We start from the raw sequence: 26,037 nt of genomic DNA on the forward strand, positions 1-26,037 counted from the left end.
AGTTAAGGAAGCTCAACATATGCTGATTGGAAGGTAATTAGGTCATTAGTTTGTGAAGGATGCATCGGTATGTAACTGGAACAATTCATCGACGAACCCTATAGTATTAGGTATGCACATCGATCAACGAAGCCTATAGTATTAGGTCTACGCATCTATGAAGCCTATAGTATTAGGTCTATGGTTGTAGACTCTCGAATGTCTCGGAAAGGACTGTATCTAGCTAGGTATTCTTGTTAGCAATACCTAGCTGTAGTATCGGGTCAACTTAGTGTGAAATGCTACGGAAAGTTCTTGACTACCTTGTCTTATTGGCATGGTCTTGTGTCTTCATGAATTATTAACTTAGTGTAGGGGATGCCATGCTAAAAGGCTTATTGATTGTGCTATGGAGGAATTGTTATCTTATTGTGCAGGGTATCACAATCATGAGCTAAATAATCGTTAAGTTCCTCTTTTAAGTTTCTTTGAAGGTCATATCAAACTAGTAGCCTATACTATCAAATCCTTGAGCTTGATATGATCCTTGAAAGCATTACTTGCCAAACCGACTGATCTATAGTAAAAAATTGAAATTTAGTGTATTACTATAGGGTTGAGTGTTCAAATTGAAAGCATTAGTGTAGGGTTGATCTATGAACCCTATAGTGAGAAAATTTTCCATTTGAAATTGAAAGCTTAATTTTGTTATCTTAAATGTTGGCATAGTTCTTTTCGTTGGGTCAATTACTTTCGCAATGAAATAGTGGCTAACAACACTAGAAGTGTAGTCATAGATAAATACCGATTGAAATCTTTAGTTTGAGCAATAAAACTGGAATCAGCACATTTTATTAGAAATCCCATCAAACTTACAATATTCCTCGTGGCACATTGTTAATTGTGTGGGCACGAAGGTTTCCTTTTGGTTTATTTAAAATTCTAGCACCATTTCAAAGTCAATCAATCAATCAATCCAACGGTCAAAGGCACATTGCAATTTGTAATTGTTTAAACAAATGTCTTTTCGAGAAATGTCAACCATGCTTTTCAAATACATATAATATATATCTTGATTTCTTCAAATTGGACTAGCTACTTTGTGATGAAAATGTGCGATAACACCTTAACTATTGACTTGGCTTATTTAATTCATTTCTTCCCTGTGCTCGAGGAAACGGGAGCCCTCTTCACCTCACATGCATTGAAATCTGAATCCTATTTTAAAAAGGAACAATCTCCAATGGCAATGAGCACATTTATCTTCACGACCTGTTATGAATATTGTCACTTCTTCCTGATGATCTCAAGCATGAAACGGAAACTGCGCCCGAGTCAACATTGGTTCACTCTCTCTTTAGCGTTGTCTTTTATTTTTCGTTTTCAAACCAGTGAACAATATAAAATGAATTCGTAAAGCCGTTTGTTTATGAGCAATCTATCACTTAACAATAGCTCCATAACTTTAGACTAAAGAACCATTGCGTATAAACATGATGTTTTTCTTTTTACATTGTGCTTTTTGTAAATAATATGACATCTTGTTACATCCAATTTCCTTTCATGTCTCCTCAATTGAAAGTTTTGTCAATATTACAATGTCGACATGAGTTATGGAATCTCACCCGGTGAATGTTTTTCCTAATACCTCATCCTTACATATTGTTTTGGAATTTTCGTAAACATTTCAATCCATATTCACATTTCTAATATTTTTGTGTCAACTTCTTTGTTTATCCATTCGTATCCACAAATATGTTTCTAGTTTCTTACATCTATTCATTTGTTGCCACACACATAGGCATAGACTAGTCTATATAGGACATGGAAGTAAAAACAAACCCTACATGGCATCGTATTTCCACTCTCTTGAAAATGGTTTCGAATTATTTATCCACTTGAGCGTTCTCGCAGTTTTGCCCCACAGAATACATTCACAAAAAGATGGAAGCTAATGAGTACACATTTTGAAATAGAGTGTCAACCATGTTTCAGCCTTTCTAGGCTATTATTAGTCTTCAATTGATACTCTCTAGTGGATTGCCACATGCGACTTTCTACTAGAAATTTCATGCCCCATCATATTTTTTGCCTTTATTGAGCCCCATCCTTACCCTTGAATGCCATTGACTTCAAGCTAATGGTTCATCATTATTGTTAAGATTCCAGATCTTTTTACTATGAGATTTTCATAGTTTTTTTGGATTTACGCCTCAAGAGAATAGAGTTAACTGTTGCTAATGGTTTCCTCCTTTTCCTTGAAAGTGATAGAGCCAGAGCATTTATTTTCAATGCACAAGCTATTCATCAACAAATGTCAAAGGTCAAAACCAATGTGTGGATATTGTCTTATGTTGCATTTCTATCTAGATTATGAAATAGGAGTATTTACATTATCAAGATAATGGAAGAATTCTTGAAGTAGTTTTAAATCTTGCAATATGTTAAATATTTAGCACAAAAAATGAAAATAGGAAGCACCTTTAGAGGAGACAATTCGAGTCCCAACCATGACCATCAAAGAAAGTTTTTTTGAGGATATATAATATAAGAGAAGGGCGACAACTCACCATAGTTGTGCACACTTTGTTTTGTTCAAGCACCTTACGCAAAGTTGTTCCATAGCACTTAGATTGCTCATTGGCAAGTCAAGAAGCTTTGCTTAAGACAAAAAACCACTGAATGTTGGAGTTTTGGGGGAATATGATAGCCAACATTTTTCTAAACTCTTGATGGTCAATGTGCCATTTTCAGTAAAGACAATGCAAAACTAAAAAGTTGTTTGAAGAACTTAGTTAGAGTAATAAGACTTTTAGTAGTCCATAGGTATATCTTGCTATCATTCAAGGATTGTGCTATACCATATCTATTACCTTGAGTGATGCACTACACCCTATCATATGAAATTGTGGTGGAAGTTGGTGATTATGGTCAAATTCTTCTTGATGAGTTTCTCAGGCAAGGCAAACCATCTTGCGTTAGAGTGATAAAACTTTTAGTAGTCCATAGGTATATCTTGCTCTCATTCAAGGGTTGAGCTATACCTACTACCTTGAGTTATGCACTACACCCTATCATATGAAATTGTGGTCGAAGTTGGTGATTATGGTCAAATTCTTCTTGATGAGTTTCTCATGCAAGGCAATCCATCTTGAGTTGGAGTTGGGCAAGGTCATTCGGTCTCTCTACTTTATTGTTAAGATTTCTAAGATGGTCTTTGGGCCTAATCTCTTTTTTTACCGGTGATGCCTAGGATCCCCACACTATAAGATAAACTTATTAGTTCAACATGAATGAAATGTTTCTTAATCTACGTAAACACTTGTTGTTTGTAAACTATAGCCATTGTTTGGAAGCTTCCATGAGCACTTCAATTCACATTTAAACTTCCAAGATTTCCATTTATTACTTGCTCTTCTTATTCATTCAATTTGTTAATTTATATATTAATCCACCCATGCTCACATCTCCGTGGTCGACATGAGATGGAAGGAACATAGCTCCTCCATGTCGTGACATTTTGACCCAACTCCTCAAATTTGTTCCAAATGGCTCTCTAGATAAATGTTTACAAGATAATATAACTTTCTCTTTCCTCAACATACATTTACGTAAGGGAGAAATTAAAATTGCATACTTTAATGAAACTGCCAAGCAATGACATGTGATTTCGAGCTTCGTAGTTAGTAGTTTCATTCACTTCTTTCCCACTCTCCAAATTGTTGCAACTTGCATGCAAATCTTCGCCAAGAATTTCACCCTCTTTTGCTCTCACGTTTTCTACAACCCATGATTCCCATTGTTACTCCCCAATTTTGTTGACTTCATCATTATTGTCAAGATTTTATTTTATTTTGGACTAGAAGATTTCAATGTTATTCCATTTTATCTTCAAATTTAGTTGATGTCAATTGTATCCTCCTTTTCCTTGAACATGATAAAGACATGCAACTTATTCAATCTTAGCCCGTTCTTTGGCACATTCCCCCGTCACAGTTCCCACGTCCTCGCATCTTTATGTAGAACTACCCTTACGTGGATACCATTGACTTTATGTGAATAACTCCTCAATGATGCTCATTATTACTGTTGAGAGACATGATTTTCTTTTGTTTTCATTTTATTAATTTACCTTCAAACAACATCGACGTCAATGGTATCTTCTTTTTTGTTGAAAGTGATAGAGAATTGAGACACAACATTATTAAATCCTTAAAGTATCGTGTGGTGTATTCCCAAGGTCAAACCATGTTTCCATGTGTGCAAGCGTGCATTTTCTTTTTCATTGGTTTTCTTACCTCAGGCTTGAATCACACTCATTCACTTGCATTGCTCTACAAGATAATGCCAGTGAGCTTTCATATTGGGGGTCGATAATGCTTGTACAAACATACATGAAATGAAATTGATGGTCATCTTGAGTTGTCTGTTGCCATTCCTTGCCATTTTAGATGAGTTGGAGCTGAAATTTGAACCCACAATGTTGGATATTTTAAAACCTGAATTTGTCTAAATTTACAAGCATAGTATGCTAAGGAATGGGCATTTATTAAAACTACATAGAATAGAGGCATACTTCGAATGCCTCTGAAATCTTGTCATGTATCAAACTCATTAAATATTTATGCATAATCATACAGGAGGCACATTAAACACATTTGTCATTGACAAAGTAAAAACCCTTTCTTGTCAATGTTTGTGGCCTCTCTCTCTCTCTCTCTCTCTCTCTCTCTCTCTCTCTCTCTCTCTCTCACACACACACACACACACACACACACACACACACACACACACACAATGCTTGAAACCCACAAAGAGAGCAAATGAGTGATTCGTCGTGAAGGTCAAGGGATCATTAAGGACTTGCAAAATTCCAAACCATTGGCCTTCATTCCCTTTGCACATTTTCACTCTCTTGGATTTACTCTAGTTTTTCATTGTTTATGTTTTTGAACCCCTACTTATTTTATGATAGTTTGAAAACTATTGCACACTTGTTTTGGTTTATAGTCATGTTCATGGCCTTTCCCTAGCTGTGTATGTTGTTATTGGTCCTTGGGCCATAGTTGACTTATAAAGATGATTACAAATTCCATCCACCCATCTATTTTAGGTTGGTGATAGTGTCATTGAATCTTTTGAAGACATTAAACAATTATGTCGATTTCCTTTACTAGTGACATGAAAAATTAATATTGCTTAACACCTCATCTTTATGGTTGAAAATTCCTCAAACTAAAATATTTGGAATTGCTAAAGAAACCAAATCTTCATGAATTATGATTAAATCATGCTTTACCATGTGTTGAATATCATTCAAAGACTTGCCAACACATATTTGATTGGAAGGGGCAAAATGAAGACACATGTCAAAGTGAGAGCTTAGACTTTTGTACGATATTTAAAGAGGTTAGGGAATGTGCATAGCTGATTGCATGTAAAGTACAAAAATGGAAAAGATAAAGTTGGAGTAGACTATTTGTATCGGGGCCATAGTATGAACCATATGTACCATACGTGCATTCGCATTCGAGTATGGTAAACACCCTCATAGTATGGTAAATACCATACGGTTGTATTCATTATTTACTATAAGGTAAATATTTTTTTAAGGTAAAAAAGTAAGAATTATTATTTTTTAAAAGTAAAAAAAAAACTTAAGTATGTTTTCATAAGATAAACATTGTTTGCAAATGTATGAAAACGAATGTTTGAACAGAAGAATGCGAATATTACGTTCTATGATCGGGGCCATGACCTATAGGTAAGCCATATGATTTAATTAAACTTAATAGAGCTTAAAACAAGCACAATAAAGTAAGAAATCACCAAGACATCAAAGCTTCAATTAATCCACTCTAATAAGAAGAGATTCGGTTGTAAGGCTTGGGTTATGTAATGACATGATTAAGGATATAGAGAATTTCTTATACTAGCTAAATGAGAGAATGAGGAATCTTTAGTAGCAATTTTATTATCTCATATTTTGCTTTATGATTATATTATTACATTTGTGTCCTTTCTAGTTAAGTATAAAGGTTTATACATTACCTTTGTACCCATTTAAAACTTAGGTATTTCCCAACATATGTAGGAAGCTTTTATATCTCCAAAGTATCACATTTGGCACGCTATGTCCAATTGAACATCCACCTCAACTTTTTTTTATCTCTAGACTACATGGAATGGTGTTTGTGGAGAGATTCATAGAACCTAGCAAAATCTTCATCGTGGTCACAATGGCATTTGAAGATGAAATCGTAAAGGAGGTGGAGGAAGTTAAGGGGAGTTAGAGGAACTTTAAAAAGATGACATGTGGTTGTGATGTGGGAAGCTCACACGAGGAAATGTATTAGATGTAAATTATATGAAAGATTAAATACTAGAAGTCGATGAATTAAGATGAAATCCAAGACAATAATAATAATAACTCAATTGGTAAGAGCTTAGTCTTAGAATGAAATGTTAAGGGTTTGAGTCTTTTTTGTTTAAACCATGAGAACATCATGTGGACTTCAATGGGTCAAATGGATTTTGCTCATACCAAGTGCCTAAGAGAGATAAGTAAATATGCATGCCAAAAGAAGTAGTACTATTATTTGCATGAAGAGCTTGAGAGGCCTATAAAAGGGAGAAGAAGCTCATTATGTGGGACCAAAATTTTGTATTAGGCAGAATATGGTGATTAGCATTTTGCATGCCAAAAGTAATACTACTTTTATTTGCATGAAGAGCTTGAGAGACCTATAAAACGGAGAAGAAGCTCATTATTTGGGATCAGAATTTTGTACGAGGGCATAACGAAGTCAGCGCTCGCAGGCCTGCTAAACTAAAACTTGAGGATCTCTTGAAGCTCCGCTTTTTCCTTTAATTTTCTTAACATTATTATCAATTTGTCGCCAAGCCAAATTGATAATAAAGTTAAGTCCTACCTCGTTGTATCTAAATTAGTTTCTTGACCATTTGATATTTATATAAAATTATGTCTAGTAAATCTGTTATCTAGTGCATAGCACGCAACATACATTCTTTTTCATACGTTTGCAAATGAATGAGTATGCTATGAAAACATACTTATGTTTTTTTAATGTTTTTTACCTTATAATAAATAATGAATACAAAAGTATGGTATTTACCATACTTCGAATGTGTTTACCATACTCGAATGATTGAAACATGCTCGAATGTGAATGCATGCATGGTTCATACTATGATCTAGTGCTATTTGTAATTGAACAAGGATCTTGACAAAAAAATTGGCCTAAAATTCAGAGTACGGTGCATGGAGTAACACAATTTTGGATTTTATGGAGAACCACCCTTTATTATGTGGGAATGGTTAATGGCTGATGGAAAGGGATACTTTAGGGTTTTCAACATGTATAAATGGGGAATAACTCAAATGTAACTTAGGCCTTTGGATGCCCTAACTTAGGTTTACCTTTTGATCCTCATTTGCTCCCCTTTACATCCACAAAGAGCCACGAGATGTACATTATTCTTATTTAGCGATTATCTACTTAATTGAGACACCTCTTATGTTTATTGTATAATGATGATTTTTTTTATTGAGACAAACATATATTCTTAATTAGTGTAGTGGTTAAGTGTATATTAATTTATATTAAGCCTTAAAAAGCCTTTGAGGCTTCCATAGTTGCATGAAATGGAGAGGTAAGTGCTTTTATGTGTTGATGTATAATGTGGTCTTTGCCATTGAGGAGTGACATCCCCCAATCCCTCGATTAGCTTGCCCAGAGGAAGACGACCCTCAAGACTCGGTAATGATCCTTAGAAGTGTAACCACAGTGTCATGATGTGGCATGTGCAAAGGGAGAAAAATACCTAACATCCAAGTTATATAATAGGTTAATGTTTTATTGAAACAATTGAACAGAATTAGGAGAAATGAAGATAACTCAAGTGACAAGAACTAGCTATTTGAATGATAATGTATTGGGTTTGAATCTCGATAGGGGTAAGAGAGGGGGAACATTGACCTACAATACACAGATATATGGACAAGGTATACTGTAAAAACGAAATGGAAGATAATTTTTTTGCATGAGTGCTACATGAAGTTATTATTTTGGTAAGTGGGCACTTGAAACCTCTAAAAGGAGGATGGATTATCATGAGATAGGGAGTCAAGAGGGCGTGTGAGAGACCTATGATAACAAAAGGTAACGTGGTCGTTGATCGTAAACTTGCTACACCAAAACTCAAGGATCTCTCCATATCATTATTTTTACTTATATATATATATATATATATATATATTATCATCCCAATCTCCCCCGTACGAATTTATGGGGTTGATCGTTATATAATTGATAATATAAAACTTGAAATACTTTGATTTCAATGAATCTGAAATAAAATTTGTAATTGTGTCTTTTATGATTCGTGATTGAATGAGGATCCCACAGAAATTCTGAATACAAAATTGAAGCATTGAGTGTTGATTAACACATGAAGTCATGTTAACTTCACAAGAGATGACATTTGGTTTTGTAAGCAGATGTTAGAGGATTTCACAGGGATTGCAATAAAAGTTTTGGATCACCAATCAAAGTTCCCAAGAAGAAGTTACAAGCAAAAGAAAATTTATAAATTGAATCCTTGACATCAAATCTCGAGAAACCCGATGTCTAGTTGATCAAGTGACGTTGGTGCTTACAAGGGACAAAGAGGACAAATCAATCTCTTCAAGGAAAGGAATCCATGAAGGTGTGAAACCTTCATGGAATTAAATCCATGAAGGTCCCTTTAGGAAAATCCTTCAATCACTCAGTGATGGATGTGAAGATTGACATTGGCTCGTTCTAGACACCTTGGTAAGAGAAGGATAGGCGCATATAAAAGGGGGAAAGCATGATGCATGCTAAGAGAGGAGGTTACTATTTTTATTTACAAGATGAGCTCTAGGAAGCAAGACGTTACTATTTTTATTTACAAGAAGATCTCTAGGAAGCAAAATATTACTATTTTTATTTATACGATTAGCTCTAGGAAGCAAGACACTAATATTCGGGAATCTAATTTGTCACAAGGAGGAAGTGTTGTCGAAAATTCGTTTGAGCCTGGGATAGTGAAATCAAGAGAGCATGCAAGACCAATAATGATGTGGTTGTTGTCTATCGGGCCGTTGCACTAAAACTTGAGGATTTTCTCCCAAATATTTTCTCCTTAATCTTATAATAGATCTATCTTACCAATTTCTATTATATGCATTCCATGTAATGGAGTTGAGATTTCAACTCGTTTGTATTTTACCTATTGCTATTTTAATTATGTGGTAATCCTGTAGCGTTCGTATGATTCATAATCGATCGAGGGTCGTTATTGTAATCTTTTCTTGAAAAATATAAGCACGATGTGGAAGTCACACGAAATTGCTTTAATTCGACAGGAAACATGCCTTGGAGCTTCGTATCAAAGGGCTTGCAATGCTGGCTTAAAGGGGTCTTTTTTTTTTTCCAAAAAAATACTGCTTCGCATTAGTTAGCAAACAAAATTACATCATAGAACTCTCAAATTTCCTCTCAACAGCCCTCACTCTGGCCTTCCCACCAAAGCGGACATAGTCCCCACTTAAAGGGGTCTTTGTGAAGATCACTATGAAAGTTTTGGAATTCAAAATTGAAGTCTAAGTGATTAGGGTTGGGAATTAAATAGCCAAAATATAATCATTCTACTCTTACATATATGTCAAACCTCTTTTATAAGAAGAAGTGGTGTGTTATTTATCTCTTAATCTTATTTGTCTACTCACTTCTATTAAGAGAGAGAGAGTGTGTGTGTGTGTGTAAGCACTAATAAGTAGGATTAGTAAGCTAGCAATAGGGTTTATGTCATTTTGGATCCTTGGTCTAACGATATCAACAGTAGAGAGAACTCCATTGATCTATAGATGTGTTTGTGTCGTGCACATGGAAACCACACATCTGTTTGGTGTCGTTGCCAGGGATAAGATTGACGCTTGAAGCTATTGGCGAGCTTCTAGTTAGCTCTAGGAGCAAGCTTAAGAAACCAACTAGAAGGTGAAGCTATTTTTCTATTTTTGTTGCGTTAAGTATGTTTAAGCACCATTAACATATTTTAAATTTTTTTTTTTTTAATGTTTTTTCACACAACCCCGCTCTCTTGAATGTTAGCTTACTAATCATCCGATTTAACATGTTTATTGTTTTAGTTCCCCTTAGTTTTTTTCAAATTTAAATTATGTGGTCAGTGTTAATAATTTGGCACTAACCACCAAAAAGTTGAAACCCCATCATTGGCACCCTTTCGACTTCTGGCACCAAAAAACAGTTCAAATGAACAAATAGTCATTGAACAAGAGTGTTCGCCTCGTCGGAGACTTTGCCTCACCCAAGCCTTTGCCTCAATTGAGTGTTCACCTCACTTGATCATTCACCTCTGCCGAGCTTTCAACTCTAACGAACATTTGATCCTAAAAAGATAAATTTCAAAACATGGTCGGAAATACTCAACCTTGGTCTGACCTTTTCAAATTTTGTGCAACACCACCAATAGACATGACACTCAAAATAACAATGCGCGACGGCCTACACGTCAAATCCTGCTAAATATTACACAAGGTGGTTGACATCTGGAGTGGTCCTAGATAGAAATATCAACAACCACCTTTGAAGCAACACACCTCCCGAGGTCACACTAAAGCATCGGGGCTCACTAACGGACCAAAAAAGTCAAGAAAAGGATATTGACTCAATATTCAAAATCTCATGTCAGAGCTCCTATCTTATTTGTCAAGAAGAAAGATGGTCATTGCGATTGTGAATGGATTATCGTAGTCTTTGTAAGATCTCTATTAAGAATCTATGATCAAACTTCGATGGGGTTTCTTGGTTATGTTATTACACCATTTGGTGTCATGATGGATCAAAAGAAGGTTCAAACCATTCCATAATAGGTAACCCCTAAATGTGTCAAAGATACTCAATCATTTATAGGCTTTGCCAATCTCTATGGAAGGTTCATGAATGACTATTCAAAGTGGCCCTTAACTGCAATTGCCAATTACCCACAAGAACGGTTCATTCTTTTGGAATTCTAATGCCTAACTTGCATTTGATACACATAAGAAGGATTCAATCATTTCTAGTTTGCCAATCTCTATTGAAGGTTCATGAAAGACTATTCACAGGTTGTTTGGCCCTTAATTGCAATTACCCACAAGAACAATTCATTCTTTTGGAATTCTAATGGGCCCTAACTTGCATTTGATACACTTAAGAAAGCCATTCACTTAAGCTGCTATACATACTACTACATCTAAACCCCAATCAATTCCTTTCTTTCTTGTAGAAATTGATGCATTAGACTTTGCTCCAGGTGAGCTTTTATCTCAATCAAATGTCCAAGGAGTCCTCCATCGAGTTGCACGCTATTCAAGAAAATTCATGCCCCAAGAGATCAATTATTCCATCTATCATAAAAAAAATATTGCTATCATTATCACATTTGAGCAATGATTGTCTTATCTCATTGGAGCACAACATCGAGTCAAGGTGGTAACTGATCACAAAAATATGGTATACCTTATCACCACTTGCCATCGTACTCGTCACCAAGCTTGTTGCTCTATCTTTTTGGCAGATATTGATTTTGAAATACTATATTGTCCTGGTTACCAACAAGGGAAGGTAGATGCCCTCTCCCATCGTGTTTATTTCTAACTTAATAAGGATGATGAAGGTAATAAATAACAATTTCAAACTCTTAAAAAACCTGCTCAATTTAATATGTTTCCTCTCTACATTCCACTATCCACCATCTTGTTTCGGCAACTCACAAGATGGGCGAGAGTGGGTGTCCACTACTCTTGAGCTACTTACATAACGTGGTACAAAAGAGCTACTGAAGGCAAACCCTAATCACCATATTTTGCTCATGTGTATTACGAGATTCAACGCTTAACATGAGACATTCCATGGATTAATTGAGCTCATTAGTACATATTTAAACAATGTGATTACACGTTTCACAAGATTCAACACTTTAACACGAGACATTCGATGGAGAACCTGAACTCATTAGTACATACTGCGATCAAGCATTTCACGAGATTCAACACTTAAGCATGAGATATTCAAATGGATTAACTGAACTCATTAGTACTTAAACGCTACGGTTAAGTGTTGATTCAACACTTAACATGGGACATTTGACGGATTAATTGTACACATTAGTACTTAAAACTTTGTGATTAAGAATTTTAAGAATTTTACGAGATTCAGCATTTAGCATGAGACATTCGATGGATTAATTGGGCTCGTTATCACATAAACACTCTGATTAAGAATTTCATCAGATTCAACAACACTTAAGCATCAAGAGATTTCGATGGATTAACTGAACTCATTAGTACTTAAACGCTGCGATTAATCATCGACTATCCCATGATGAGAATGAGATATGAGATTAAGGCTTTAATAATGGGAAGAGATTATTAATTAGAGTTTGAGAGCCTTGAGCCTCCATATGGATTTGAGTCTGAGGAATCAGAGAGACAGACAGGCTTAAAGCTTCTGCCAAGACGATAGAAATCCCTGGTAATTTTTTTTCTTTGCAGAAACCCTAAACCCTAACCTAAACACAAGAGGAATCCCGCCTCTTCATAGCACAGAAACGCATGTGAGTCCTCCTCCTCCTCCTCCTCCTCCTCCTACTCCCATTTCTCTGCACTTTGATCTGTGTGTTGTGAAGTATCCACGGAACACTCGGCTCTTCAATTTCTGAAGGGTTCAGTTCCTAACTGAATCAAGTATGGGAGGAAGCTATCCTGAGTGCACCGACTTAGGCCCAATTTTTTACATATCCCATTCCTTCCCTTGGATTTGCGTTCGCTGAAGCATCCATGGAAAACTCGCCTCTGCAATCAGTGAAAGACTCATGCCTCAAGCTGCGACAAGAATGGGAGAAAATGATTCAGAATGCAGAAAAGTAAGTATTTCCTTATTGAATCTCCCGTTTCTAGTTTTTGCTACCGTGATTGCACTTGATTCACGGTTGCGTTGTGCTAGAATTAGAAATGATTTTCTCCTACGGTTTGGTTTCAGAGTTTCCACCGGAAAATTGGGCTGTTTGAAAGATCGGGAAATCGCACTCATGGCAGAGAGATCAGAAGTTCATTCACTCAATGAGGAAGTTTCCGCACTGCGATCTTCTATTGTCCGATTACTGGATGAGGTTTCTCTTTTACCAACCTTATACAGTTATTTTCTATATGTTAGGATGCACATGCTTTATCTATAATAGACGTGTTTATCTTCGATTCCTCTAGATGCACTAGCGGAAAGCTACCTGTAAAATATGGGCTGAAACACTGTTTTGTGCAACTATGGCAATGGAATGGAAATTTTAAATACGAGATTGTATATATATCCGCATTTAAGCATCCCCAATTCAAGAAGTTTAATTTTTTCACTTATATACAGATTTGCTTTACAATGTACATGGTACATGTATCAAAGGGCATGTTCCTCTTTGTTTTAATACATACATATGATTCGTATCTTTGATGTATGTGGCCAAAGCACAGTTTCATGCAACCATGCTATGGAGTTGCCGAGTTTCCATGATTTATGTTTTCTTACATTCTCTCAAAAGATGCTTTACAGAGCATCCCAGTGTCATTTATAAAATAGAATCTGAGCATCAATTATGTAGGTTTATTCTCATTGTTCCCAAAAAGAGACATTTATTTCTCAATATTTTAGCTTTTCTTTTTGCATTCTCAGAAATGTCCATTTTTTATAGTACTATAAAGAATTTGTGTTACATTTTTTACATGGGATCTTAGGCATCAGCTTTTTACAATGTCATTTGTCTTTATAGGAGAAAGAAGCCCTCATGGAGAAAATTTTAACGGAACAAATCAGAAAGAGCATACAAAACCAGGTAAATGATTTAAATATTACCAAGATCATGTTTGGATTGGACATCTCAAGGAGCTGACTCCTGGATGAATATTCTTGAAAAGAATAGAGAGCAGAGAAAGAATATTATCTCAAGTTGTATGATAACAGTTAACAATTTGGTAATATTAAACAACTCATTCAAGAAAGAACAAACATAACACCAAAAAACAATAACTTACAAGTAGATCAAAGGGGGGGTTGTGATTTTAAATGCAATTCCATATAAGGCAAGTATAAACTGTAGCTCGATATTCAAATATTGAACTAGCAAACTCATATAAGTCTATTGCGAAATTTAATGGTGCAAGTGAAAACTGTGAAGAACAGTGAATCCAAACCCGCAAAATAAATCTTGTAAATGCAAAGTTGGCATGAATGATATTGAAAACCAAATCTAGGAGATAGACAAGTCGATTTGTCGAGATAGACAATGCACTGCCATATAAGGCAAATAGACATTGTATGTCAATGTTTGAACAAGTAAATCCATTGCAATTTGCTGCAAAATTCCATTGTGCTATGGAAAACTAAGGAGAGCATTGATCTTGAAGCCTTCAAAGTGAAAGAATCATGAGCTTCTTCTGAATGTGAATCTACTATTGATGAGATTTAAGACCAAATTTAATAGGCAGATAATTGAGGGTGGGGAGATTATCAGTGCACTACTCTATAAGGCAATCATATATTATACGGCTATTTTCCACATAGTCTACTCATAACAATATTCAATCTCGCAATATGAAGTGGCCTTCAGTCAGAAATTGACCAGACTGAAGGCCAAATTTAGCTTGTTGACAACTACGCTGATCTATATTTGGGTTTTCGAAAGATACCCATGTTTGTGCAAAGAACAAAAGAGAGATACTTAGGCAATCCATATAGCTTTGTTGGACAAGGGATGCTGACCAACCTCGAAGTATAATATTTGCAAATTCTCAATTTTTATGATCTCTGGTATTGAGAACAATTTTGATTGTAGCAAGAATTTAAAATCATGTCCAATCTTCGCTCTATTTTCATGGAGTTTTCAGTTCCAATTTTTTGATTCTTGTTTCCTTTTTAGGCACAATCTTTGAATTCTTTGTTGCTAATTGTTATTCTTTAGCTAATGGAGTATTACGCATATGGTTTTATTGCGGTATTTGCTTAGCTTCCCTTTTCCTTCATTTTATGTTTGCATTGTCATACTCTCATGAATAGTGTCTTCTTTGCTTGAATTAATACTCGGATTTGTGAGACATCTGATCTACAATCTTTTGTTTTAAATATTCTGTAGAGATTGAGATCTTATGTAGTCTTGATTCTAATTTGTTTTCTGTAATGATAAAAATGATGAGCACTCAATGGCAGAAATAGATATATACATGCATTTGTGATGTAACTATATCTTGAAAAGGATTTTTGTGGGTGTAGAGTTTACTAAATCTATTTCTTGAAAAGGATTCCACTCCCCATTGCGTGAACAATTTTGCATCTTAAAAAAAATATTTCCCTCAATTTGGTGTTTGATGGTTAAATAACTGTTTAGGATTTTCTACTGAGGAATCTTTTGTGGAGAACCTAAGAACCCCATCAAACTTTCCTTTTCTGAAATTCATTGTTGGTCAAGAGTTTTTTATTCAAAGAAATATCATGTTACATAGTGCTATGTTTATTCAAATCCTCTATTTCACACTAGATAAAATAAGGAAAGCAATGCGGTTCTTCTTTTTGAGAAGTAAAGGTACGTTAAGTTTTAAGTCTATGGGCAAAGTGTAATTTACGATGTATAGAATATGATATTTGGAGCTGATCGTATGATAGTACTTTGTATGGGGTTCTATTCTCTGCAGGAAGCATGATACCCTTTCATCTAAGTTTTTCATTGTGAATTGCGTAAAAATTACGATCTGTTTAGAAGAGTTTTCTTGAAGTAAAGGCTTGGGTTTAAATAAATACAATGCTTTGATGTCATTTTAGGCAAAAGCTAGATGATCTTAAACATTTACCCCAAGAAGCTCTACTATTAAAATTTCTTGTCTTCCACTAATCCCCAACAAGGGCTATATAGCCTCATGGATCCTATGTAAAAGAAAAGTGTAGATTCTCTGTGTATTAAAATTTCTTGTCTTCCAGTAATCCCCAATATGCATGTCATTTAGGATAAAATTCCTTGCTTGCACATACTATTTCCTGTGTATGGGTGCATTTACAACAGTTTCAATGATTGCAGTTCATGCAGGTAAAACAAATGCAAAGTTGTTTAGCAAGTCAATTGGTATGTTGCAATACTAGCTCCTTGTATGGTGTGTGTAAAAATTTCCAAAAGCTAAACTATTCAATGATTTTTATGAGTCAGGTTAATTTAAGATTACTATTGGAACCTTTCGAAGATCAGAAACTAGATAGTGCTCCAAATAAAGCTGTGAGATATATAGCTTGTCTATTCAGAAGATTTCTGTAATTTTTGAGTGGCAATTTGTTTTGGAAAGACACAATTGCATCTTCTTCATATTTTCAGGTACCCTTATCTATGAGAAATGCCTCAACATGCCAGAGCAAGCTGCAGAGGTATCATTATTGGAGACAATGATTTAACTGAAAAATAACTTTGGGGTTTTTGCTCCATTATCTGACGTCTAAATCATTTACAATTTTTCCTGATTTCTATTCTAGATCTAATTGTAGAGGCATCATTGATGATGTTTGTAAGATTCGTGGTGAACAAAAACCAATTGGTGTCTTGTATGGGGACTGCAAAACGTCTGATGCTAAAGGGGAGGATGTTGGCAGTATCCAAAGATGTCATATAGCACCTCTGGATTTGCAGCGTTTTTCTGAGGGTCCTTCTCCACATGTAACCATATTTAATCCTATTACTGTGAAGGAAGAACCCCAAGATGAATCTTCTCGGGGTCTATGTCTACTCTTTAATGAGAAAGACATAGTGAATGGAGATAATATTAAAGATATGGATAATTTGGATCATGAATTGCTCTCCGAACGTCTAAAGGTTCTTAGGCAAAACATATGTCAACACATGAAAGAAGAAAGAGTAGATGATCTTGCTGAACATGGAATTCCCATTGGAGGACAGTGTAGTGCAAGAAGTTTGCATGAGTCTAAGTGTTTTGACATAGATAGACGTAAAAGAAAACGACATCAAGATTCACAAAGGGGTTCATTGCCTACAAGTAAAAAGAAAGTGTATGTTTTGCATATTCAATTTTATTATGACTTATCTATCTAGCTGAACAACGATGAGCTTTGTCAAGTTAATACCTTTATTTGTTTTTTTTCTCTACAGAACAATTGAGATAGCATTGCAAGAAGATGCTCCTGGCTTGCTTGAGGTTAGTGTTTTTCATGAAGAGTGAATGAAAATATTCTAATCATATCTATGCATGTATGTTTGAAAACGTAGGCTGCAATGACCATAGCTGTGCTCTAAAAGTGTTGCTATAACCTTATATTCTTAGGGCATGTCATATGGACTTCCAAAAGCACATCAAATTTAAAGTGTTGCTAAAAAAGAATATCGTTGCATGATATAGGGATACATAATGGACAACAAGAAACAACTCCAGCTGCACATATAGTATACATTTTGATATTGCGCATATATACTATGGAATTACGGAGTGAGAAAGAGTTGGGATGAGATGGGGAGAGAGAGAATGTGGGAGAGAGATAAAGAGAGTGCCCAAACAATTCTAGTTCAATTAGTAAGAATGTCTTGCAGAGACCTGAAGGTCATGCATTCAACCCCTACTGTCCTAATGGCATCTAATAAAGTAGTGTATATAATGATCTGTGGCATATATTGTTTTCTGTGGTCAATCTGCAACTTTTTCGGCTTTTCATCAAGGAAAAAATAAGGGGGCCATCTTGTAGTATATGATTCACTTTTTGAGGAATACAATATTTCATGCTGAATTCAGAAATTGTAATATGAGTGATTGAGCTTTAGTAGTGTCTTTTTCCACTGGCTAGTTCTTTGTTATACCTGAGCTTGGTAGATTGTGTCCTTCGTTGGGAGTGGCATTTGGTGACTCGGGGATGCCTTCGATGTGCACATTGATTTGTGTCACATTCCTCATTTGCTCTTCGTCAATTTTACTTTATGCAGGTTCAATTTCTTATCATTGTACATGTTCCTAGCTACCTCCAGCCATCTCAATTCTTTTGCATCATTTTTAATTTTGCGTTGATTACTTCAGTCCTACGTTTCTCTAGTTCAACCGTGATATTGTCTACGTTGTTAACTTCCACATGTTTGACTAAATGAAATTCTACCTTTACCTCTTTAATTACTTCCATTAGAGAGATATATTGATATTTTATTATTGTTTTCAAAGGTCAAATATGATGTATGAAACCAAAAATTTAACATTTTCATGTAATGCATGTGAAAGTGAGTAATGACTCTTGATGTTCAAGAACTTTATTTGTGAATATTACAATTGAGAGTGCACAAAAGGACCTATGAAACCAAAAATGTAACATTTTCACATAATGCATTTAAAAGTGAGTAAAAACTCTTGATGTTTAAGAACTTATTTGTGAATGTCACAATTGAGAGTGCAGATAGTGACCACGAGGGAAATTCATGGAAAGATAGGGTTGGGTCGAAGGTGTGGAAATAATTTTTAAATGTGATCTAAAGTAGGGAGACATTATATCAATGATTGATTCTTAAACTCCCGATGTTTTTTGGGCAAAATATGCATAGTCGACTAGTCTCATCACGTGTACCCCAATATGAACTAACTCGCATGGAATCAACTGTCCAAATAATGAGCAATGGGATGAGTGCCAATATATATTGGGGTGTGTGGTTTCCTTGTTCAACGAAGAATATGGTATTGAAGCTAGGTGCAACGTAGGTAGTATTATGTATGGAACGTGAGCCTTCACATTTTTCCCATGCCATGATACATTGACATTGCATAAAGGCCTTGTTCATAGAGAAATCTATTGATGCTTATTCTTACTTTGGCTCTTCATAGGCATAATCTTCTTTTTAGAGTTAATGACACACAATTTAGTGTGCATGCCCTCATGAGCTTTTGTGCATCTTGTAAAGTATTTGCAAAAAGCACCGCATCATGTGCATAGAACAAAAGCATGCTGACTACATTCCCAATGGAAGCTTCAATGCCGTATTCTTTTACAAACTTGGCACCCATTGCTTCTATTTCATCAATGCTTAGGCCAAATAGTGTTGGTGAGAGTGGGCATCCTTGCTTAACACCAATAGGGCATCCTATCGCCTATATGCACACAACATATAACCTTCTCATAGATTCAAGAAATTGCAAACATATATTCAATTGGTACCACAAGTTCTTCCATGTGCCTCCTAGGGTGCTCACAAAGTACCATATCAACATGCATGAACTTCCATTTGAACATTTCAGCCTTTGTACATTGAAAATCTTTTGCCCCTTGCAAGTCCACTTCATAAAGCCTTACGAATAGATTCTCAGTCGTAAGGAACGTAGATGTGAAAGAGAGCCATAATACATCATCTTCATGACATTTGATTGCTCATATAAGCTCTTGCAAAGCATGAACAAGTCCAATAATAGTCTAGTTAGCATAACTCAACACATTTCCCTTTAGTTTCTCCAAAATTTAGCACATGCATTGCTTTCTCTTTTGTTTGAAGAAAGTGCTGAATAACTATTAAAGTTTTTGACGATTTTCCTTATACTTGACTGTATCCAAACTCATAAGGCACTTTCAAGCTTCATGGCATTTGTTATCAAACCATTCCTTATTTGAACCACATTTCTTGATGCCTGTACAAGGTACATGCTTGGCTGAAATGGATGTTTTCGCATGAAAAAATGACTTTTTTGAAAGCTTCCCATTCGCAGTCTAGTGTTGCACCATGTTATAAGTTTGTTATTTGTAACATATCCATTTTGGATTACATGGTTCCTCATTTAAAATTACACACAAATGTGGTTGTTCGATATATCTTTAATAACCCCATACTCACCTCCCCCCCCCTCGCCCTCTTTATTTTCTCACAATTTTAGCTATAACTTGGTCGTATGAGGTCCGATATTGATAAGCTATGGCTTGAATTGTAGCTCATGTCAAGATCTAGGAAGATAATTTTTTTTGATCAACTTAAAGTATACATTTTTCAAAACTATACTTCTTGCAAAGTTTAGCCTTACAATGGCTAACACATGCAAGGGGCGAAAGCATTGAAGAGAGTATGATTGATAATGAGCCGAAATCATCAAAGTTTTTTTATTTGAATGTAGTAACTCAAGGCACAATCAAAACATTGCTTAGGAATTATTTGTTTTCTTTACAAGAAACAATAAACAAGTATGGTGAAGAGGCCAAGGAACTCATTAGGAAGGAGATGAAACATTAAGTTAATCTTGTTGAGAATATGAGTTTTAAGAATATGGTTGCAAACTTGAAAATGAGCCCCAAGCTTGTTTGGAAACAAGTGAGTTTGGGTAAGATTGAGCTAAAGGATGCATCGAAGGAGGAAAAAATGGGCATAATGAGTTTGGATGTGAATGAAATGAAGAATGTATGCACAACAAATTTGTTTGTTAATGTATGTTGTCTCTAACTTGCCTATCATCATATGATGATTCAAGCAAAAAATGTGGAAAGTAGAATTTAGAGAATATGAATGGTGATTGAAGAATGTTGTCATTCATGGGATCAAAGAGGAGAGTATGGAAACACTTGCATCCTTGGAACATGAAAGAATTCTTTAGTATGCATTATGACATGTTAAATGTGAATGTGTATAGGACATGATCAAATCGATCGTTTGGGAGAAATAACTTACGATAAAAGAGGATCATACTAAAAAATAGTTTGGTGCGTACCTCATAGTTAATTCTTTATGAGTGAAGATCAGACCATTTTACAACAAAATACCCATGTTTAAGCATAGGAAAAAACTGAATAAGGTTAAGGATCATAGAAAATGTCTTTTCACACATCCTTAACTTGTTCTTTTATTATTTTTGCAATATTTTACGATGACATTTTGTTGTGAAATGCTATTATCTTCACTCACAAAGTATTGTGTACCGATTTGGCACACTCAACTATTTTTGAGTATGATCCTTCTCTTTACATCACCATTGTGCATTTGATAGGCCTTTCTCTTAAACAAACGATTCAATGTGCACCATACAAATTCATATCCGACATATCAAAGTATATATTAAAGAAAATTTTGATGACTTATTTGTTACCCGTAGGAGTGTAGGGACCGGTGTAAGGGTCAAACGTATAAAGGGGTTGTGGTATATGTGTAATGTATATGAGTGTGAGTGAGGATAAATATGTGTATGAACACATGCACAATTATGTGCATGTGTACAAGAATGTAACGGTCAATTATGTAACCGTTATATTATGTACTATATGAACCCCCTATGGGGCATGTAATGGAATATAGAACTTTTCCCTCTCATTTCTGTGTCATCGTTTCTCTCTCTCCCTCACGAGTAACCCCCTTGGGAGGGGGGTGGAGTTGTTCTTGGCTCCACCCCCCACCCATAAACACTTGGCACGCCGGAAAAAAAGCAAAAGGCATGATACGAGTAGCAACTGGCGGCCGAATGACAATTGGCGGAGGAAATACAGCTCCGCATACAAAAGGAAATGGCATGTATAGGAGAGTTGCATGACAAATAATTGAAGATCTTGTAGACAAACATGGGGTTAATTCAAGACCGCTATGTTGTGCAGTTCGGGCGCACTGCAAGCAAATCAAGCAACTCGAAGACACCATACAGGAGATGCGGGCCAAAACAGAAATGAGCATAGAGAGGATCGAGACATTGCTCTCACGCCGGAAGGAGTCGGCCCTAAAAATGATTGCCGACAAGGTGGAACAAGGATGGAAGGCTTGGTCTGCACAAGCAGCGGAACTTCATATTTGGTGGACAAACCAGGAGAACAGGCGAAAGGAAGGTAGGGAATTCTTAAGCTCGATGAGGACAGTGTCACAACCATTCGGGAGGAGCTTGCGAATGACTACCCGACCCTAGTGCAATGCCACTCCACAAAAATAGCGCAGCTATTAGAGGAGTTCGGGGACGATCAACTCCAATTCACACTGGAGATGGAGGCATATGAGGCTGAACAAAGGTAGTCTACGAAAGATCAGGAGACAGGTGAGGAGCCGGAGCACATTCAACTCCTCGACAGTGAATCGAGTGGGCATTCCCCGGTAGGGCTTGGCAACGCATTATCCATACTTCCTAGTACCATTGAGAGGGCTGATGAACAGTTGGCTGTCATTCCGTTGCCACCATGCAGCAAGCCCATTACACTGACCCAACCTAGCCGATACCTCAGGAGCACACACAGCACGAAGAGCTCAATGACGACACAACCCGGGAAACAACGAAAGTGACGGAGCTGATAGGACATACACCGACCTCACTAGATGTCGGCACCAACGAATTGGCTCAAAACGAGCTGAACATTTTGCACATCTTTGACAATGCCTAGCCGGACAAATTTTGGGTTTGACCGTGCCAAGAGCATTGTCGCACGGGCGTGCCAAGTGTTTATGGGTGGGGGGGGGTGGAGCTAAGAACAGCTCCACCCCCTACCAAGGGGGTTACGCGTGAGGGAGAGAGAGAAACAATGACACAGAAATGAGAGGGAAAAGTTCTATATTCCATTACATGCCCCATAGGGGATTTATATAGTACATAATATAACGGTTACATAATGTGACCGTTACAAAAAGACCGTTACATTCTTGTACACATTCACATAATTGTGCATGTGTTCATACACATATTTATCCTCACCCACACTTGTATACATTACACATATACCACAACACCTTTATCATGTATGACCCTTATACCACCCTATACACTCCTATGGGTAACATTTTTCAAGGATCTATGTTCTCCTTTTTTATCCCATGGGTGATAATGTTCTTTGGTTGATGTTCATTTTCTTTCAATTCTTTTGCGTCTCAACTTTATGCATTCGGTTCTTGATTTATTGTATGCATGATAGGCAAAAGACAACATCACTACGACATGTATCGGTCCATGAATTTGTTGTGTATACATTCTTCATTTCACTCACATTGCACCTCATTGTGACCATTTTTTCCTCTTTTTAATGCGTCGTTTAGCTCAATCTTGTTCAAATACTCATTTGTTTCCACAACAAGCTTGTTAACATCCTCTAGCCTCATCTTCAAGTTTGCAACAATTTTCATAAGACTCACTCTTACAAACAATAAGTTGTAGTTTCACATTCTCCCTCATGAGTACCTAATGTCGTCGCCTTAGTTTATAATTTCATGCAAAGAAACCAAATGATCCATAAGCAATGTTTCCATCGTGAATTAAGTTGTTTCATTGAGACTGAGAATCTTTGATGATTTCAGCTCATTATCAATCATTCTTTTAGAATTTGTGGCCCTTGTCGGAGAGTTTGCCATTGTAAGACCAAAATGGACAAGAAGTATTGTTATAAAATCTTTGTACCTTAAGTGGATCAGAGAGTTATCTTCATAGATCTTGTTGTGGGCTTTGATTCGAGTCATAGCTTGTCAAAATCAAACCTCATATGACTGAGTTATGACTAAAATAGCGAGACAATATAAAGAGAGAAATATCTATGCTTGATGTAATATGACATCATATGATCGAGATATGGCTAAAATAGTGTGGCAAGAGAGATATTTCTGCAACAGAAGCTAAAGGAAAAAGGGCTCCTTCAAGATATGATTATACATTGTGCTTGCTGTGATGATGAATGGAGTGATACTGTTGATCATTTCAAAGACCTGGAGTTGATTGCCACGAAGGTTTGTCAGTTGTATTCAAGAGTTGAAAACAATGTCACATCCCTCAATCAGCAAGTGACAAGCATTTGTTCTGGATTTTGCTTTATGCACACGCATGTTTCCTGTGCAGGTATGGGGAAGTCCTTCAGGTTTTTTTAAGTTTCCTCAACATAACCGTCAACAAACAAATGTGGCCAAGGCACCTACATACTGCTTGTCCTGTTTGGTTTTCTTGATGGATCAGGTGAAACATAGTATAGTGATTACAGATGGATATGTTAAGCATACTTTCATACTGTTTGTTTAAGTATATTTCGGTATTTCAGGCCAAGTCATTGCAACAAAGAGGCTGGCCTGTAGAATGGGCTTGGTGTAGACAGCTACAGGCTTTTGTTTTTGTTTTTGACAAACACAATAGGTAAAAGCAATGATGAGATAATGTTACAATGCATATAATTGCAATCTCATGAATCATGAGCATCATAATATCCTCTAAATAGTACATTCAGTTATGTTCTTCAACAGGATTATTGTGGAGCGTCCTGAATATGGAAACGCTACATATTTTTTTGAATTAGTTGAGTCTCTACCAGTGAACTGGCAAGTACTGAGGCTGATTAAGGTCTTGAATGTTACAGCCTTTGGCAAGACCTCCCTCTTGGAAAACAGACCCTTACAGGTTGGCACATTTTCATCCTGGGTCATTGACAATCTACAATATTTTGATTATTTTAAGTATCAATGTTTTCTAGGTTGACTGTGATTTGACAATCGATGAATCTAAAGTACTAGTCCATTATGGTTGGACTCCAAACACTGGGCTTGGTTCGTTCCTTAACTTCTATGATCGAGTATACCACGATGTGAAAGATGAAGACAATTTCGAATGGAAGCAAAAGCTTGGTAAATATCTTATGGATGGATATGATAAGGGACGAATTACAACACAAAATATCCCTGAACTGCGAGAGGGACTTATCCATCCTGAACTTCAGGAAGATATTAAACCAGATGTTGCACTTACATGAATGATGAAAGGATGCAGTTTTTCTGTGTTTCTGATCTCCGATGTGTTAACAGCCAAATGTAAAGTATTACGAAGTGAGAATTGATGGTTGACAACTAACCTCATTGCTTATGACAGCAATTGTCGAGCTGCTTGATGTACTGCTTTAAAAACAATCATGAAATATTTGTCTTGGCCAACATAACTTTTTGATCGGATTTTTGTTCCCGACTTCTTTTATTCAATTTTATTCTTGGTTTCCATGTTTGCTTTGAATTTTGGTTTCATATGTCATATTTGACCACCAAAGAGAAAAATAAATAAATATGCCTCTGTCTCTGTCTCTCTCTTGTAAATGTTGCAAAAACCTCCAAATCAATTTTCCTTTCAACTGATGTATGTGTTTATGGTACTCATCAAAGGAAAACCCATTTCTCATATTTGATTCTACCAAAATTGCCACTATATACAAGTATTTTTCTATAAACATATTGTGCGTATTAAAACAATTCTTAGCTCTCTCTCTCTCTCTCTCTCTCTATGAAAACATATAATTTTAGTAAAAGTGTGAAAAGTACTAAAATGGTGCCACAATTGTATGATGCTACCTCTACCTTGGTAGTGGGACATGTGGAATTGTTGATATATTGATAATCAGATACTCCATCGAGGAAATAATTTCAACTTTCACTAAGAAACAAGATTGGCACATCAATACTACCTTAAACTTTCATAGCTATGCTCTAATTCCATGCCTACAATCAAATACAAAAGCATTGTACGTAAACCAATTAGGACACAATTTTGATTATCTCAGAAAAAGCTCCATCTTTGATATTTGGTTAGTTGTGGGAATTGTGCGAAATTTGTTTTCGCGTTGAATAGAACTCCAAAACTTCCAAAAAACTATTTGTAATAATACTTCAGAATGTGTACGTATAGGAATATTGTCATATTCAACTTTTAAAGAACTAACCAATTCTTACGAAGCGGATGTGATGGTTTCATCAACCTAGACTATTTAACCTTGAAACATCCACACCCACCTAGCTATCCACAAATACCATACAAACAATTGGAGTCAATTGATCCCACAACTCCTTTATTTGCAAAACAATATTCATGCCAAATAAAACCATGCCAGAGTGCAACAATCCAATTTGTTAATTCCGAAAGTGTCATTGGAGTCCATCTCATAAGAAGAAACAGAATTAGGAAAGGAACTCCAGACTACATTGCCCAGTGAAATGAAGCCCATGAACCTTGCAATGACAAAAATTCTCAAAAAGCCTATTCCAGAACTTCCT

At 36.0% G+C, this 26,037-nt stretch overlaps 1 protein-coding gene across 5 annotated transcripts; it reads left to right on the plus strand.

Moving 5' to 3' along the window:
• Positions 1-12,671: 12,671 nt before the first annotated feature.
• LOC147862210 (uncharacterized) lies at positions 12,672-24,943 on the plus strand. Of its 5 annotated transcripts, none has more exons than XM_087322233.1 (13): positions 12,672-12,951; positions 13,068-13,197; positions 13,846-13,908; positions 16,150-16,185; positions 16,267-16,332; positions 16,429-16,478; positions 16,584-17,114; positions 17,215-17,260; positions 23,632-23,745; positions 23,855-23,968; positions 24,051-24,142; positions 24,250-24,403; positions 24,477-24,943. In XM_087322233.1, exons 1-13 carry the CDS (start codon positions 12,866-12,868, stop codon positions 24,750-24,752), a joined length of 1,758 nt encoding a protein of 585 aa, XP_087178359.1. In that variant the 5' UTR covers positions 12,672-12,865; the 3' UTR covers positions 24,753-24,943. The 5 variants fall into 5 exon arrangements, with proteins under 5 accessions (XP_087178359.1, XP_087178362.1, XP_087178358.1 ...); XM_087322232.1 differs by having other exon boundaries at positions 12,673-12,951; positions 16,141-16,185; XM_087322234.1 differs by having other exon boundaries at positions 12,673-12,951; positions 16,141-16,185; positions 16,596-17,114.
• Positions 24,944-26,037: the final 1,094 nt, after the last annotated feature.

The sequence above is a fragment of the Azolla caroliniana genome, unplaced genomic scaffold (assembly GCF_043228905.1).
Source record: "Azolla caroliniana isolate FFs.n. ecotype wild unplaced genomic scaffold, voAzoCaro1.0.p SCAF_7, whole genome shotgun sequence".
In the NCBI taxonomy this organism is placed as follows: domain Eukaryota; kingdom Viridiplantae; phylum Streptophyta; class Polypodiopsida; order Salviniales; family Salviniaceae; genus Azolla; species Azolla caroliniana.